The sequence below is a fragment of the Marmota marmota genome, unplaced genomic scaffold (genome assembly GCF_001458135.2).
Source record: "Marmota marmota marmota unplaced genomic scaffold, marMar, whole genome shotgun sequence".
NCBI classification, from domain to species: Eukaryota; Metazoa; Chordata; class Mammalia; order Rodentia; family Sciuridae; genus Marmota; species Marmota marmota.
Genome location: NW_026000240.1, coordinates 34978950 through 34997101, shown reverse-complemented (window position 1 = coordinate 34997101; position 18152 = coordinate 34978950). Strand labels below are relative to the sequence as shown.

General features: G+C 36.9%; 1 protein-coding gene across 1 annotated transcript in view; it reads left to right on the top strand.

The window, feature by feature from the left end:
• The window catches only part of Rbm6 (RNA binding motif protein 6), a 100895-nt gene that overhangs the window by 37425 nt on the left and 45318 nt on the right, over positions 1-18152 (top strand). Inside the window, exon 6 of the mRNA XM_048794057.1 lies at positions 13266-13339. Within this exon, the coding sequence (XP_048650014.1) occupies positions 13266-13339 (74 nt within the window). The remainder of the gene's footprint in view (positions 1-13265; positions 13340-18152) is intronic.

Genomic DNA, 18152 nt, shown 5'->3' with positions numbered 1-18152 from the left:
AAAAAAAAAAAAAAAAAAAAAAAAAATCCAGATTCTCAGACCCTACCCCTAGAGCTACCAAATCACAAACTCTGGAGGTGGGGCTTAGCAATCTGTGCTTTAACAAGGCCTCCAGATGGTTGTGATGTGCCTTGAATTGTGAGAACCACTGCATTTGATTAACTGTTTGTTTAGATTCTTTATATTTTTGTACTGTGGATTGAACTTATGGGTGCGTTATCACTGAACTACACTCCAAGTACTTTTTAGTTTTTATTTTGAGACAGAGTCTTGCTAAGTTACTGAGAGTCTTGCTAAATTGCTAAAACTGGCCTTGCTTGTGATCTTGGAAATATAGGTGTGTGTCACTATACCCAGCTAGATTCTTTAATTCTAGAACTTTTTGCACAGTTTAAAAATAACTCAAAACTAGTGTGGTAGTGTAGTGTCTCTGGGTTCAATACCCAGTAGCCCCCCAAAAAAAAAATTTTTTAAAAGTGCCAGCACAAGCCGGGCACAGTGGCACATGACTGTTATCCCAGCAGCTCTGGAGGCTGAGGCAAGAGGATTGCGAGTTCAGAGCTAGCCTCAGCAAAAGCGAGGTGCTAACAACTCAGCGAGACCGAGTTACTAAATAAAACACAAAATAGGGCTTGGGATGTGGCTCAGTGGTCAAGTACCCCACTGAGTTCAATCCCTAGTACCTCTGTCCTAAAAAAAAAAAAAAAAGTGCCAGTGCACATTTTGCAGCTTTTTTTGGCATTCACAGAGTAGACAAGTAAACACTTTTAGTTTCTTAGGTAGAAATTGACCATAGGCTGCTTGGAAAATATTACATGTACTTGTTGCATCTCTAAAACTTAAAAAGCTCCTGCCTTCCACCAAGAGTCTTAATCAGATTTTTTTACCACATTTGGGGTGTATGTTCACAGATAGCTTTAAGGAAAGATGGCAGAGCTTAAAAAAATAAAAATGTATAAAATACCAGGAGGTGGTCTTAGGGCCGGGTGAATCTTATGGAGGCAATGGATGGCTGACCTAGAGAAGAATTCCATGATTTGGTGCTGGAGAGATCAGGTAAGCTTGGGGAGAGGGCCTGGAAGTTGGGTTAAATTTAGTCATTTTTGAAATGACCTAGGGTTTGTCTTATTTATTTTAAACTTCCCTACCCAAAGACTTTCCAGTAGAAAGTTCTGTTAATGAGCTATGGTTTTGTAAGCTTTACGTTTGTTTTAAGATATTATCTCTCTTATGAAAATGATTACCTTTGTATAGATTCTGGGAATGGAAAACTTGTCTACTTGTATACACACTTTTTTTTTTTTTTTTTTTGATACTAGGGATAGAGCCCAGAGCCTCAAGCATGCCAGGCACATATTCTACCATTCAACTATATCCCCATCCCTTTTTATTTTTATTTTGAAATAGGATCTCTGTGTGTTGCTGAAGCTAGCTTTGAACTCCTGCCTCAGTTTCCCGAGTTACTGAGATTATTGGTGTGCCCACCATGCCCAGCCTGGTCATAATATATTTTAACCTCATTAGATGATATGTTGGTTGCTGCAGAATAGGGGCTTTTTGGACTCTTAGGGAAGTGACAGTTTGAAGTTACTGTAGACTGCAGGAATGATAAGGTACTAAGCTTTAGTGTCAAGGGAAGTGTGAGATTTAGTTCTATTAGCTAATGAAGGGAAGGGTGACCTAAGAGAGTTAAAATGTCTTTTCAGGGCTTGGTTAGGACTATTCATTTTTCAGGGTTTGCTGCTGATACTTCTTCCTCCTCTTCCTTTTTCTTTTTCCCTCTTCCTCTCCCTGTCCCTTTCCTTTTCCCTATTTTTCATTCTTTTCCTCTTCCTTTTTGCCATCCTGAGTATCAAATCCAGGGCTTCATTCATGCTAGGTAACATATAGATGACATATAGATGAAATTCACATTCTTTCCTGGGTGCTAAGTCATTCTTTAGTTTGAGCTCCTTTATTGAAATCCCTTAAAGTTAACAAGAATTGGCTAGTTGGTAGTTCATATTTCTGAAAGGGAAGTTTTAACACAATCATGGACTTTTATTGGTTCTCTGTATGTTGCTTTTTGCGGGGGACTTTTTTGTATCCAGGTCTCATTTTAGATCTGAGAATGAGACATCTTTAACATCTTCTTTATTCATAAATAAGGACCACCAGATTGGTGAGTTTGGGTTGGTGAACTGTGTCACCTTAGAAGTCTCTATGTAAAACCACACATAAAATCTGGAGTTGGAAGAGGTGGCTTTTTTTTAGGCTATAGCAAGACAATGATGGGCAAACATTTTAACTTTTTTTTTTTTTCTCCTTATCTTTTTTACTGATCGTCTTAATTACTGTTCTATTTTGGAGGGTAGAGTCCTTTTCTGAATAGATTTTGAAGTTATCTATTTTGATTTGTGTGTAAAATGCTTTAGAAAAGGGACTGTCCTATGCTCTGCTATTCTTTTTTTTTTTTCTATGTCCATCAGAATATTTCCAAATTTGCAGGAGATAATTTGCTTTAGGTGTCTCAAGATACTGCCATTTTTTTTTTTTTTTGGTGCCATGTAAGAAAATCCAGGGGCTATGGGTGTAGCTCAGTGAATGAGTGCATGCTTAGAATGCATGAGGCTGTGGTTTATCCCCCCCAAAACACCCAAAGGGAAAAAATAAAAATAAGACAAAAATCTGAGTTCTTAGACTGAGTAGTTCGAGTGATGGTAGGAAAGAGGAGCAAGTTCAATTGTGGGGTGTGTTTTTTGTTTTTTTGTCTTTTTCTCAGATTAAATGCTATTCTCATGGGCTTCCAATCTATATGGCCCTGAGCATGGAAATCTTGGCAGAAGCCCCCAATTAAAGAAGTTGCCAGATTGTGCATATTCTTTTTCTTTTTATTTTTTAGTTGTAGATGGACACAATTACCTTTACTTTTTTTGTTTTTTTAAGGATAAAGTTACAGTTATTATTATTATTATTATTATTATTATTATTATTATTTAAATTTTTTTTTTTTTTTTTGTGGTGCTGGGGATTGAACCCAGGGCCTTGTGCATGTGAGGCAAGCACTCTACCAACTGAGCTATATCCCCAGCCCTGCTTTTACTTTTTATTCATTTATTTTATGTGGTACCAAGGGTCGAACCCAGTGCCTCATGTGTGCTACCACTGAGCTACAGCTCCAACCCAGGTCTTGCATATTTTTGCATATTCTGAAATATCAGTTTTGAGACATAGGCAGGTTGTAGTCTCTTCCTCAGAACCATTAGTTGAGGTGGGGTTGCCTCTCTGGTTAAGGAAGGTGTCTGAACTCTTGTCTACAGACCTCTGTGAGTTCTTTACCCTTCTTGAGGTAGAAATGCTTCTGGCTTCACTGGTCTTAATTGACCTGTTTTGCCAAATGTTCAGGTGTCTTTGGCTTAGTGGACAAAGTTTAATAATTATAAATAGGGTTTCCTGTGCTTTTTTGGTGATTAAAATAATTTACTAAAGAGTTGTCCTCTGTTGGAGCCGTAAGAAGAAAATGGCTATTAATCAGTCCCTATAGTGCTGGGGCCTCCTTAACTCACAGCCTCATCCCAGAGAAGGGAAGTCTTTTATACAATCAGATTAAATGAGCAATGGCTACAGAACGTCCATAAAAACCATTTACAGGATTTTAAAATACATTGGCTTTGGGCTGAGGTTGTAGCTCAGTGGTAGAGCACTTGCCCCACATTTGTTAGAGGCACTGGGTTTAATTCTCAGTATAAATAAGGTCTACCAACACACACACACACACACACATTGGCTTCTTCCTTTAACTTTCCTTTTTTAAAAAAATATTTTTTAGTTGTGGATAGACACAAAGTCTTTATTTTTATGTGGTGCTGAGGATCTAATGTAGGGCAAGTGCTCTACCACTGAGCTACAGCCCCAGCCCTTACCTTCCCTTTGTTCTGTGCTCATGCTTTCTAGCTTACTGTTTCTACCTTCAGGAAATGAGACCATACTAGTGGTCAATCTAATGTAAATTGATTGTAAATGTAATGTATGTAATTTAATATAAATTGATTTTTACCTGCTTCCATGTTTCTTAGGTTATCACTTAGCTCTTCTATCTGATTTAAATAAAGCCCTTCTTCAAACTAGGTAGAATGGTAGTTGTTCTACTTTGTGAATATATGGTTGAGTGCTAAGGTTTTTTTTTGTTTGTTTGTTTGTTTTTGTACCTGGGATTGAACCCTTCTCGAGGTAGAAATATTCCTGGCTTCACTAGTCTGAATTGACCTGTTTTGCCAAATGTTCAGGTGTCTTTGGCTTAGTGGTCAAGGTTTTATAATTATAAATAGGATTATATTATTATATTAAAGAGTGCTTAATCACTGAGTTCTTTCTGTTTTTTTTATTTTGAGACAGGGTTTTTCTAAGTTGCTGAAGGCCTCATTAAGTTGCTAAGGCTGGCTTTGAACTTGTTATCCTCTTGCCTTAGCCTCCCTAGCCTCTGTGATTACAGGCCTGAGCCACTGCACCTGGTGGTGAACTATAAACTTTAAAAGGGTGAATCAATAATGTTTGAATTCTGTTTCCATTAAAAAAAAAAAAAAAAAAAACTTTCTTGAAAATTGACTGAAAAGTCACACAAAAAAATTGATTGACTTCTTAAAGATATTATTATGAGTAAAGAGAATATACGGAATTTAAGTTCAGATACTAAAGGCCTGGTTGGTACTTACATCTTTCCGATAGAGTTCATAATTGACTGTCCCTAGTTTCAGTTAAGTTCATTATTTTATGCCTAGAAAATGTTATATTTTCATCTTAAAATATAACAGTGCTCTTTAACCTTGATACAATTCATTCTTTTGTGTTATCCACCAAATATGTGCCATCTTGATTAGTATGTGGCTCACCATTGTATTGTTAATTGTTAATTGATTCATTCATCTAAGCAATATCTGGGTGTATTGAGATGCCGGGTATAAGCTGATGAACATGAGCAACACAATATTTGACTGTAAGGAGCCTCAATTTTTGTGGAAAATGGGTATCTGGAATAAATGTTCTGTATTCCTTTTCTGAACAGTTCATAGCATCTTCTGTTTTTGTAAAGGAATCTGGGAATTCTTACACATCAGATTCTTTTTGCTTGAAAGTTTGAAGAATTTATTACTTTAGATAATTATTGATGAAAAGCGCTTGGTCATTTCTAATCATAAAGTTACTATAGGATGACAATAGGATGTGGTTAATTATTTTTGTGTTGCTATAACAGAACACCACAGACTGGGTAATTTATAAGAATTTTTTTTTCTTATTGTTCTGGAGATTGGGAACTACAATGTCAAGGAACTTATGTGTGGCAAAGGCCTTCATGCTGTGCTGTGTCATTCCATTGTGAAAGGTGGAAGGCCGAGACAGGGAGTGAGAGGAAGTAGGTTGAACTCATTCTATTAGAAACCCACTCCCACAATAACGTTAATTCATTTATAAAGGCAGAACCCTCATGACCTAATCACCTCTTAATAGCCCCATATCCAAACTTTGTTGTTTTGGGTATTAAGTTTCCAACACATGAACTTTGGGGGACACATTAAAAAATTTAGACATTTAGGAGCAACAAAATTTAAAAGACTAACACCTAAATGAATGCTTGAAGGTAATCATTAGTCAGATCAGTATGTATTTAACTTGTGATGTCCCTTGAATTATTATTATTTTTTATTTTATTAGTTATTGGTGGACCTTTATTTATTTTTATGTGGTGTTGAGACTTGAACCCAGTGTCTCACACATGCTAAGCATGTGCTCTACCACTGAGCCACAACCCCAGCCCATGTGCCTTGAATTGTAGAGACAAAATTTTCTGGGGTCTTATAGGAAATGATCAGAAAAGTAGAGAAAAATAAATATAGATGGATATAGCTTTTTGGTGTGTTTACTGAAAGAAGACTGATTATACCTGTATTCCAATATATGGTTTTGTTTATGTTTTTTGGATGGGGTTTTGCTATGTTGCCCAGGCTGACCTTGAATTACTGGGTTTAAGCTATCCTTCTGCCTTGGCCTTCCAAATTGTAGGTGTATGCCATCTTGTCTGGCTCCAGTGCATATCTATCTCCCCACTCTTTGTAATACTAGAGGAGAGTAGCTGTTTTATACCTAGAAACTTTTAAAGGTTCCAGTATTGGAGAAGTGTCCTTTTCTTCTCCTCAACCCCCATTCTTTGTGGTGCTTGGAATTGAACCCAGGGCCTTGTGCATGCTAGACTGTACCACTCAGCTATACTCCCTGCCTCCATCCCTATCATTTTTTTTTTCTTTTTTTTCATTTTTCGTGAAGAGGCATCTTTATGTCTATCGTTCATTCAGTGGCTTTAAGAGTAGAAGGAGCAGGGAACTCAGATTAAAACAAAACAAAACATTCCTTTGTCCTGTGCTTACTTTGGACATTCACACATGCTTCTGCTTTTGTCAAAAGTGAAATTTTGAGGGCTGCGGATATAGCTCAGTTTGTAGAGTGCTTGCCTCATATGCACAAGGCCCTGGGTTCAATCCCCAGCACCACACACAGAAAAAAAGTAAAACTTTGGGGGCTTGGCATGTGACTGCAAGGTGGTAGTGTGCCTTTACCGATATATGTATGAGGCCATGGGTTCAACCCCCAACACTGCAAAAAAAAAAAAAAAGAATGCTGGTTGTCATAATTATCAAACACATGATAGAAAAATCTCTTGGTATAAAAACTGGGGAAAGGGCTGTGGAATAGCATTTCACAGCTATGCTGAAAAGAATACAGCTAGGGGCTGGGATTGTGGCTTAGCAGTAGAATGCTTGTCTAGCATGTGTGAGGCCCTGGGTTCAATCCTCAGCACCACATAAAAATAAATAAATAAAATAAAGGTATTGTGTCCAACTACTTCTAAAAAATAAATGTTAAAAAAAGAGAAAAGAATATAGCTAGATAAGGTCATTTAAAAAAAAAAAAATCAAATGTCCCCAAGTGATAGTAAAATAGGAAAATCATCACATTCAACCAAACTTCATTAGTTTTCCCTAGAGACTTATATTAACTGGGTTTATGTCACAAACCAAACATTTTCCATTCTTTGTCTCTAAATCAAAGAAGAAATTAACAGCGATATTGTCTTATGTTGTATCATGTGCAATATAAGAAATATAGAAATTCCCAGCTGCTATATGTACATTTTGTGTGATTTGTTAGTTAAATACTATTTGTGGTTTAAGGATATGTTTATTCATCCCCAAAGGACAAGCTAACAGGTGTAAAAGGTAGAAATAGAGCTTTGAGTGTAGAATCTCTCAAGAAAATTTTCCTAACAGACTTAATTTTTAAAACAGCAGTGGCTAGGCATGGAGGTGCATGCCTGTAATACCAGCAATTTGGGAGGCTGAAGTAGGAGAATTGTGAATTTAAATAAAGCCAGCCTCAGCAATTTAGCAAGGCCCTAAGCAACTCAGCAAGATCCTATCTCTGAATAAAATATAAAAAAGGGCTAAGTGCCCCTGGGTTCAATCCCAGTATCAAAACAACAACAACAAAACCAACTAAAACCCAAAAAACCGTGCAATTCTAATGATATTGTGTATCATGTTAAGGTAATAGAGTTTTCTGTTTCTTTTTGTGCTTGTCAGGGAAACCAGGATTTGGGGTATGCTAATGATGAGCTACACCCCTAGCCTGAGAGTAGAGTTTCTGTTGTGTCATTTTAGAAATTATTATTTATTAGAAAAACTTTTTTTAAATTTTTAGTTTCTGGATTAATATGGAACCCTAGAATGTGCTCACCTTGTTTATGAGGGAATGGATATGTTTGGCAAATGTATATACAGATCTGGTGAAATGGACCATTTTGGGGGGAAATCTTAATCAAGAATAAGCCTCTATTTATTTAAAAATGGCTGCCTGAAAGACTAGTGCTGCCCGTAAGTTACCTAGAAACAGTGGTGTTTGCGGTTGAACTTGGGTGTAAAGTAGGGAGAAAATAAATCTCAAGTGAAATTGAGAGTTGGATATATGAACTTGTTCAAGAATGATATTAGTGGAAAGCAATGCTTGTTTCCTGTGTCATGGAAGCAGAGAGATGGTGAAAGGTTTTTTTCCTCCTCTTGACACCAATCCATTCTGACACCAACAGGGTGTCCTTCAGTGCAATTAAATTCTGATACTATCTGAATCCACAGGTTTAAGTTAAGAACTTTAAGAGTCTACAGGTTTAAGTTAAGAACTCAGTCCCTCAAGACCACTTTTATTGGGGGTTGAGTGTAGAGGGCTTGCATGACTTGTGAGGCCCTGTGTTGCATCCTAGCAGCAAAAACAACAACAATTACAAAAACCCCTTTCTTCAGACACCAGTTGCCAGTGTCAAGTTTCAAGGTTATCTACACTTTGTCTGACTTGGCTACAAAGCTATCCTTCCCATAATTTCCCCCTTCAAGTTCAGTAATTTGCTAGGACCCATCACAGAATTTGGGGAATCATTTACCAGTTTATCTAAGATAAAGATTTATCTTAGATAAATTTATCCAGATGTGGTGGTACATGCTGTAACCCCCGGGATTCGGGAGGCTGAGGCAGGAGGATCACATGCTTGAGGCCAGCCTTAGCAACTTAGGCTCCAAGCAACTTAATGAGTCCTTGTCTCAAAATAAAAAATAAAAAGGATGAGGGTGTAACTCAGTGTAGAATGCCCTGGGTTCAATCCCTGTAAAGACCCATTAGCCCACCTGTCTTCTTCTCAGCAAGTTATAGTTGAAGGAAAAGATAGTCTTTGTGGTAAAAGTCTCTTTTATACTGTCAAGACTAACTTTACTATTGATGATTTCAAATGGTTCCTAGCAATTTAGACTATAAAGTTGTTTGGTTGTTTTTGGAGTGTTATTTCTTTAGGTGGATTATCTTCTGTGCCTACAAGAACCTTTTCTGTGAATTATAAAATTACATTTGGGAAATAAAATAAATCCCTGATTATCCTATTATAGCAATACAACCATTGTAATCATTTTCGTATACAGTTGTGTTGCATTATATGCATTTTCAGATTTTTGTATATTCATCTATGCTTTCTTGAATCCTGTCTCCCTCCCTCTACCCCACACCCTATTTTCCCTCATGGAATGATCATGGAAGATGGGGATGAGATTTAGCCATGGCTTCAGTTGGTTTCCATTTCCAAGTTTCTCTGAGTGTGAGCATTTACTGTGCTTGCTGTGATTCTGTTACTTAAAGCAATATATTTTTCATACATTATGGCCCTTAAATGCAAGCCAACCACTTCATCTGGTGTCAACCAAAGGAAAAATGATCTGTTGCAACGCTGGAGGAAAAACTGGCAATGTTGGACTTACCTTTATTGAAAGATGGTATGTTATTCTTTACCTTGGGGTCTCCAAGTATGATTTGACGTACATGGTTTTCATCTCACAGCTGATTTTTTTTTTTTTGTTTCTGACCTTTGAGTTAGATTTAATTTCATTGTATTTAATTCCAGTCCTTTTTTTAAAAAATACACATTTTAAGTAATTATTCACAAGGGTATATTCATTTGTGAAGCTTTTAAAATATACTATATCAAGTATCTTTCCATGGTACTATGTAATTTTTATAGCCATCATTTATAATAAAACATTTAAGTTGTCTTTTCAGAAGAATTTGGGGAGCCAGTAGACTCATTTCTTGAATGAATACTTTCTGTCTTGCTTATTCAGGCCCGTTCACACTGGTTCTGCAATAGATTCTTTCTTTCTTTCTTTTTTTTTTTTTTTGTACTGGGGATTGAGCTTAGGGATATTTTACTACTGAGTTACATCCCCAGCCCTTTTCAGTTATATATTTTGAAACAGTGTCTTGCTAAGTTGCTGAAGGTCTCACTAAGTTGCTCAGGCTGGTTTGAATTTGCAGCCCTTCTGCCTCAATCTGCCAAACCTCTGGGATTACGGGTGTTCACCACCATGCCTGGCCAGTCATTGATATTTTAAAATGGGAATAGCTGCTGTATTGTTAAGCTATTCTCAGGCATATGGGACCCTAAATGTAACTGGACTGGGTAAAATTTGGAATTCAGTGTATTTAATCAATATAGAATCTTATTAAAAGAATGAAAGGGGCTGGGGATATAGCTCAGGTGGTAGAGTGCTTGCCTTGCATGCACAAGACCCTGGGTTCAGTCTTTTTTGTGAAAAAGAAAAAAGAATGAGAGGCTATCCAGTGTATGGTTAAAAGCATTCATTAGAATCTGGACTGCCTAGATAAAAGAGCACAGTATTGATACTTATCATTAAGGTGACTTTTAGCACCATATCCTTTCTTTGCCTGTTTCCCTATCAGTAAAATGAGATTTATAATATTTGCCTTATAAGGTAGTCTCATGAGTAGTACATCAGTCTGTGTAAAGGGTTCTGCAATTGAGCCTCGTTCCAACAAGTTCTACATAAATATTATTTGTATTGTCTTTTGGCAATCTGAGTCTTCGGGGTCAGGGTACAACTATGAGTTTTGAACACATGGAATGCCTGAGATCACGTTTGAGTACTTCACTTTTTAAAAAAGTTTTATGCAGTATAATTAAACCTGAAATTTCAGTTCTTTTTTGATAGCTAAAGTTTCAAGCAGAAGAAATTGAGGGCTTGTGAATTTAATATTACAATAGGGTTGATGTGTACAGATGCTATTAGATAATGTCTCCTATAGATGGTATGTTTTCCTTCGCAGCAATTTTAGTTTTGTTGTTTAGCAAAAGGTGGACATTGTCATGGATCTTCTCTCTCTGTTTCTGTTAACAGATTCTATTCTGTGTTCTTCTGGGTCATTCCAGTCACTTTTTGAAGCATAGGAAGGAAACTTAAGGCTTGGCAATTTTGTGTTAGTTTCCCATGCTTTGCATTTTGGTAGCTATGAAGCCATCTACTTTTTGTTGGCCTGGGCACTCCTTTGAATAACTGTAGAGATAATCAACACATTTAAAAGCACATCTGCTTGTTCCATGGTTAGCTGTTTCTGGTTATGGACATGCTTTTGAGTGTTTGCAGTAGATATTTGGCGATAACAGTTATCTTAGTTCCTTCTTTTATTCTACAAAATTTCCAAAGAATATTCTGAACCCTTTATAAAATGGAGAATATTTTATGTTTCAGGTATTCATTGAATTTGGTCAAGAAAATTCACTTGAATTAAGTAACAAAACAATTTGTATTTTTCATGAGATATATATAAGTATGTGTATTGTTTCTTCAAAGAATTACTAATCAGAACTTGCTTTTGTGATAAATTTAAACAGATTGAATTCATTTTAATCTGTTGGTCCTAGTTTTAATCTATTAGCCTAAAATGTGAAATTAGAGTAGAAAATCTGCCTTTCAGCCTAAAGCACTGCTGACATTTCTAGTAGAGTTTGTTTCTTTTGTGTGTGTGTGTGGGGGTGTTACTGGGAATTGAACTCAGAGCCACTCAACCACTGAGCCACATCCCTAGCCCTGTTTTGTGTTTCATTTAGAGACAGGATCTCACTGAATTGCTTAGCACCTGGCTTTTGCTGAGGCTGACTTTGAAACTCCTGTTTTGACCTCCTGAGCAGCTAGGATTACAGGCCTGTGCCTCCATGCCCAGCAGCTTTTGTTTTTTCTTCCTAGTCATTTCCTAAAAGTCAAAGGAAGGCTCATCTGGTATCATTGTAACATTTCATAGTGAACTTGGAGTATTTAACAAGTCTAAAAGTGAAAAATTATTACCATAACAAAACATTTAGGCCATTAATTTCTCATAACAAGGAATCCTACTCATTTAATCAAATATATTTTTTTGTGGGGGGTTGTCCCTCAGATTGAGCTCAGGAACATTCTACTGCTAAGCTATATCCCCAGCCCTTTTTATGTTTTATTTTGAGATAGGTTCTCACTAAGTTGGCCAGGCTCCCTCAAATTTATGATTTTCCTGCCTAAATCACCTGTATTGCTGGGATTATAGGTGTGTGCCACCATGTCCAGCTAAATTTGATATTCTTCAAGTTATACTTTCTTTTTTTCCCCCCTTTTCTTTTTTGGTGTGAGGGTTGAACCCAGCGCCTCAATGCAGGCTCACTGTGTGCTCTACCACTGAGCTATAGTGCCAGCCAAGTTATATTTTCTGTTGCCCTAGGATTTTTGTTTGTTTGTTTGTGTGTGTATGTGTCTTTGATACCTTGATTCAGTTTCCTGTTGTTCCTATATATTTTGTGCTCACAATGAAATGGACTTTGAGTTGTTTTACTTTTTTTGAGTTTTATTTCTCATCTGAACAAATCACATCTTTTCCTTGATATTCCATTTAAAGAGTGCCACTTCTAGAGATAAATTTCTTTATCCTATGAGGCAGTGGAGGAACTGAGGAAGCCACTTGTGGAGCATTACAATGACAAGTGTATTTTTGTTGTCATATAGAGGCAGTATTAGGGAAATGATAGGATGAGTTAGTATTAGAGTTCAGCAGCCTATAAATTCCATGACTTCCCAATCTCAGGGGTCATGACAGCTGTAGGCCCATGCTACAAATAACACTTCTTCAGGGTTAAGGTGAAGGGTATTTTATAACTCTAATGGTGTATACAATTCTTGAACATTTATTGATTGCTAGCAACACCTGTCTTTCCCCCGATAGGAAAGACATAATTTTGGACCCAACTATTAGTATTTATACTTGAATACCTCCTTCCTTTCATAAAGATTTTAGCTGAAACAACTTGAGTTGTTTGATATAAGGAAACAAAGAGAAGACCTGACATGGTCTCTCCCCTGCTAACCAGAAACTTCCTGTGATAACTAAACAGAATGTTTACTTCAGACTGTCAGTACTTCTCTTTGAAAGTGGTTTCTATTTGAAAAGTGGTGATTATTAGCTTAGCATTGAATAATTGCTTCTCCTTCTCTCTGGATACTTTTTTCCCCCCAGATAATTTCGTGTTCTTGTTGATTTTGTTTTTCCAGAAGAAATGTTTTGGGTTCCCACATGAACTTTCTGTGGGATTACCCTGTTGTGGGGCACCTTCAACAGATCGACAGTGCTAAAGAGGGCAAAGATCTTCTTGGTTAATAGCAAAAAGCCAGTTTGGGATGAATCTCAAAAGTTCAGAAACATCCAGACTTTCTCCTTCAGTACTTTTTTCTATTTGGGGTAGCAACTTTGCCTTGTATAGGGGAGGGAGAAGCTAGTTGGGAGGGCTTATGTTTAAGGGGTTCACAAACAGGGGATTTAAGTGTGTCTTTTGTGTTTGCAAGGCACTAACACCACTCCCGTCTGTATTTAAATGCTGTCCCCAGGTTACGACTATGGCTATGTCTGCGTGGAATTTTCACTCTTGGAAGATGCCATCGGATGCATGGAGGCCAACCAGGTTGCTTTATACTTCGGTCAAATGATGCTGGAAGGATTTTTTTTTTTTTTTAAATGTATGGGGAGGGAGGGTTTCAAATAATTTCACTTTGAAGAGGTGCAAGAAATCAAGTATCTTTAGTGCATACCATATCCTACCAAAAAACAGTTAGGAGGAGAAATTTTTTAAAGCCTGGGAATGTTTCTCTAGAAGAGTTAATGGGTACAGAGTGTGTTTTAAAAACTAGAGCCCAGTTGTGGTTGGATTAGATTCCAAAGACTTTAGATGGAAAAATATGACAGGCCTGGAGAGCTTCCTTCTAGAATGTGACTGAGATGGGAATCCTGAAGCAAAGAATGATCCTTGATTGTCCCCAAGGATCTGCCTGGCACAGCAGTTCTAGGTCAGTAGTCACATGCAGACCAAGGGTTAAGTCCACTGATGGTGACTTCTGTGGCACCAAGGTCCTTCCTGTATGTGCGCTTCTTTTAAAAGAAGGCTATTAGGGAGGAGAGAGGAGTGGATTGTGTCCATTGCATTCATCATTGTTCTTTGCCAGTTAGAATTTCATGTTCAAGTCCTTGACTGCATATAGTCAGAGCTGGTGTATCTAAATCTGTACTTATCTTATGTTTGATCCATTTGGAGCTATTTGGCTTGTCACCTAGAATTCTAATCTATATTTTTAATTGAACCCTGCCTGGTAGTTTTGGGGAGGAATTGCTAAATAGATAGAATTTGCCTTGACACAATGTTTCCTTGGGGGAAAGTAGTTTTCTTTGTGGTGTCTCAGTTCCTCCATCTGTAAAGTGGGAATAAGAAATTTAGGAATATTGATTTTTATGTACCCATTGCCTTTTCTTAACAATGTGATTGCAGTGAGCCCAGCATCTCAAAAGAAGGCTGTGTCAGAGAAAAGTAGTTTTTACATGAGATTTTTTCCTCTTTGCTCCACTCAGCATGACTCATTACATTGTTTCCTTCTTTGGCTGTATTTTCCCTTTATGGATATGGAAATGACATACCCTAAATGCTTTGGGAGCAAGCATTGATATGAAAAAACTTTGATAACCTTACATCTTATTAGCATAAGCACTGTCAAATCCTCAGAGAATGCAGGGTTAACAGGGTTCTTATTGACTTAAAAGGGTTCTTACTGACTATTCAGTGTTCATCACTGAATCAATCATCAAGCAAATATTAGTTTTTATCAGAAATTGTACTCCAAAAAATTTTTTTATGGGGATTTTTTATCTCCTTATGTAGTTAACCACATTTCCTAGATTTTTATTCTTTCACTGTTGGCACTGCCACATGATAGAATCCTCCCTCGCTAAACTGCATAGGCTTCATGATTAAATCAGCACTCTCCAGTTTTGAAGAGAATAAAGGGTTAAATCTATATTTTTATGGTTTTTTTCAACAGTCTGAACAAATTTGAGAACATAGTTTTAAGTTATAAGCAAGTTGTTCCTATCAGTTTTTTGCCACAGTACTTAATTCTGGGAGTAGTGGAACTATAATTGAGGAGATGCCATATCTTTTTTTTTTTTTTTTAATATTTATTTATTTTTAGTTATTGGCGGGCACAACATCTTTGTTTGTATGTGGTGCTGAGGATCGAACCCGGGCCGCACACATGCCAGGCGAGCATGCTACCGCTTGAGCCACATCCCCAGCCCATATCTTTTGTATTATTATTCTTTTTGTTTTGTTTTGGAGTACAAGGGACTGAACTTGGGCACTTGACCACTGAGCCACATCTCCAGCCCCCACAATTTTTTTTTTTTTTTTTTAATTTAGAGGCAGGGTCTATTTAGTTGCTTAATGCCTCGCTTTTGCTGAGGCTAACTTTGAATTATTCCTGCCTCAGACTCCTAAGCTGCTAGGATTATAGGCATGCACCACTGTGCCCGCCTGTATTATTATTATATATTTTTCCTAGAGTGGCATTAATTTTTATCAGCATTGTTTAATCTTTGATTTAAAAATATCAATATTTCTTTTCTGGCTCTTCCCTCCATTCCAACAAAAAATTTCATCTGAAGTATCCAGTCCTCTAAAAGATAATTTCAAACAGAACTAATGCAGCCTTTTGTAAAACCAAGGATTTTCTTGGGCACATTTTCTATTGGACCACATTTGGGAAAATGCTCATTTACATCAATGGTATTGAGAGGAGGTTACTTACCAACATTTTGCCTTACCCTCTTCATTCTGGGAACATTCTTAAGTCTTCCAGATCCCTGATAAATGATCCCTGTTCAGTGAATAAAGCAGGAGCAGGGCCAGTAATCTTTCAATTATGAACTAGAGTGTTTTGACAGATAGTAGTCCTTATGCATAGGATACAAAGTGGTGCTGTTTTTCAGGAATACAATTAATTAATTAATTAATGTATTTATTTATTTATTGTTTAGGATACAGAACCCAAGGGTGTTTTGCTACTGAGCTATATTCCCCAGCCCTTTTTATTTTTTTTATTTTTAGGCAGGATCTCACTAAAGGTTAAAACTGTCCTTGAACTTGGCAATCCTCCCTTGGGCTCAGCCTCCCCAAATTGCTGGGATTATAGGCATGTACTGCCAGGAGTATAATTATGGGGGGTAGCCTCTAACTTCAAGGACCTAATAATATCTAGAAAGGATTTGGAGATTAAATAGTGCTCACAAATCCCATAGACTATTCTCTCAAGCTCCATATTTTTGTCTGATCTAATTTTTAGTATTCATTAGAGTTGATCCCCATTAAGATACCTTCCATATCCTTATATAGTCAAACCCCATTTCCTATTTTTTATAAATATATATTTTTAGTTGTTGATGGATATTTATTTATTTATTTATGTGCAGTGCTAAGAATTGAACCCAGTGCCTCACACATGTGAGGCAAATGCTATACCACTGAGCCGTAACCCCAGCCTCATTTCCTAAATTTTTATTCCTCCACTACTCATAGGACAGATTGCTGGCACTACTATGTGATAGAATCCTCTCACTGAACTGCATAGATTTCATGATTAAATCAGCATTCTTTTAGTAGCCTTTACCATATGTTGTGTGCATATTGTTCTGAAAGGAAAATTTTTGAGAATGAAATTTCTAGAGAATTTTTCATACTCAGGTAATATAATATAATATAATTTTTCATACTTAAAGGAAGGCAGGGATGGGGATGTATCTCTGTGGTAGAGTGCTTTCGTAACGTGCTTGAGGCCCTGAGTTCAATCCTTAGTGTTCTCAAAAAAAGAAAAGAAAGATAGAAAGGAATGCATCTGTAGTCAAATGTTATTCCCTAGTTGGGTTATCTTTGGCATGTTTCTTAACCTCCTGAGGCCTCAGTTCCCTCTGTTCCCAGTATCTCTAGGGGTTCTTGTTAGGATACTAGAGATGCTGCAGGGAAGGACAGAGTATATATAACTTTATTTTTAACTGGAGGAAAATGATATCAGAAAGTTGATAAAATAATACAATATTTGATAGTGTTGAGAGAGAAAATGAAGCAAGGTATTGAAAGAATAAATGAGATGGTTAGGGAGCTTCTTGAGAAGTGACATTACATAATGACTCTTGGTTAGGTGAATAATGTGGGTAAATCACTTGGCATAGCACCTGGCACTTAGTGAGCATTTGATATTACATGATTATGTTCTTTTTCTCTTCCTTCCCCTTCCTCCATATGTCAGGTAATTTCTAATCATAATTCTAGGAAAATAAATATATTTTTATATTTTGGGCTTATTAAAATTGATGAAATGCATGTAGATTAAGCTCCTTATGACACAGTAGTTAAGGATCTTCTGAAAGACATAATAATATGGGGGGAAGAAATTCTGACTTCAGAATGAATAAAGTGTTTATGGTAGGTGAAATGTTTCTGTCCACTCATTTATTCTCCTTTCCTCCAATTTTTAGTTAACAACTTGATACAGATTCTGATGATCATAGATCATCAGAGATCATTACTTTTGAGTAGGGCCCAAGTGTGAGTGTGTTTATACTTCTGGAATTTCTATTAAATGTTTCAAGCTTGCTTGCTTATTTATTTATTGGTTTGGTGAGAGAGACATGGTCTCATTAAGTTGCTTAGGACCTAGTTACATTACTGAAGCTGGCTTCAAACTTGTGATCAGTTTTGGCTCAGGCTCTTGAGTACTAGGATTATAGGTGTGTACCACTGTACCTGGCTGAGTTGCATTTTTCATAATTTTTCACTGTCCTCTTTTTGTGAAATAGTCTTTTATTTATTGACCCTTGTAGGTTTAGGGGTGGGAATAAAAGAGATTTCTACTAGCTTTCTTTGCTGAATATTCTGGGTTTGTATGCAGTAATGAAGTTGCTCGGTATGATAATCAGGGCCCTTATATCCCTTTTCCATTGTCTACATGAAGATGTCAAACAGTAGGCCTCTCTACAGCAGTCCTGAGCATTATGACTGGAGATTTCACTAAGCCAACAGCTGTCTGTCTGTGGAAGTAGTTTCCAGTAGGTATGAAGGTACGATTCGGTTAGCCTTTGTCATCTGTCTATCTAGGAGAAAGGGGAAGCCAGTGAACACTTTAGTCTTTCATTTCACCTTTGCTAGGAAATGTATGTCTAACACTGTTATATGTTTTTTTGTTTGTTTATTTTGTTTTTAGTTGTAGTTGGACACAATACCTTCATTTTATTTTTTATGTGGTGCTGAGTATCGAACCCAGTGCCCCACACGTACTAGGCGAGTGCTCTATTGCTGAGCCACAACCCCAGCCTCTGTTATATGCTTTTGGCTTTCTTTTTTGTCCACATTTCTGGGGATTGAGGGTGAATATCTTTTTTTTTTTTTTTTTTTTTAT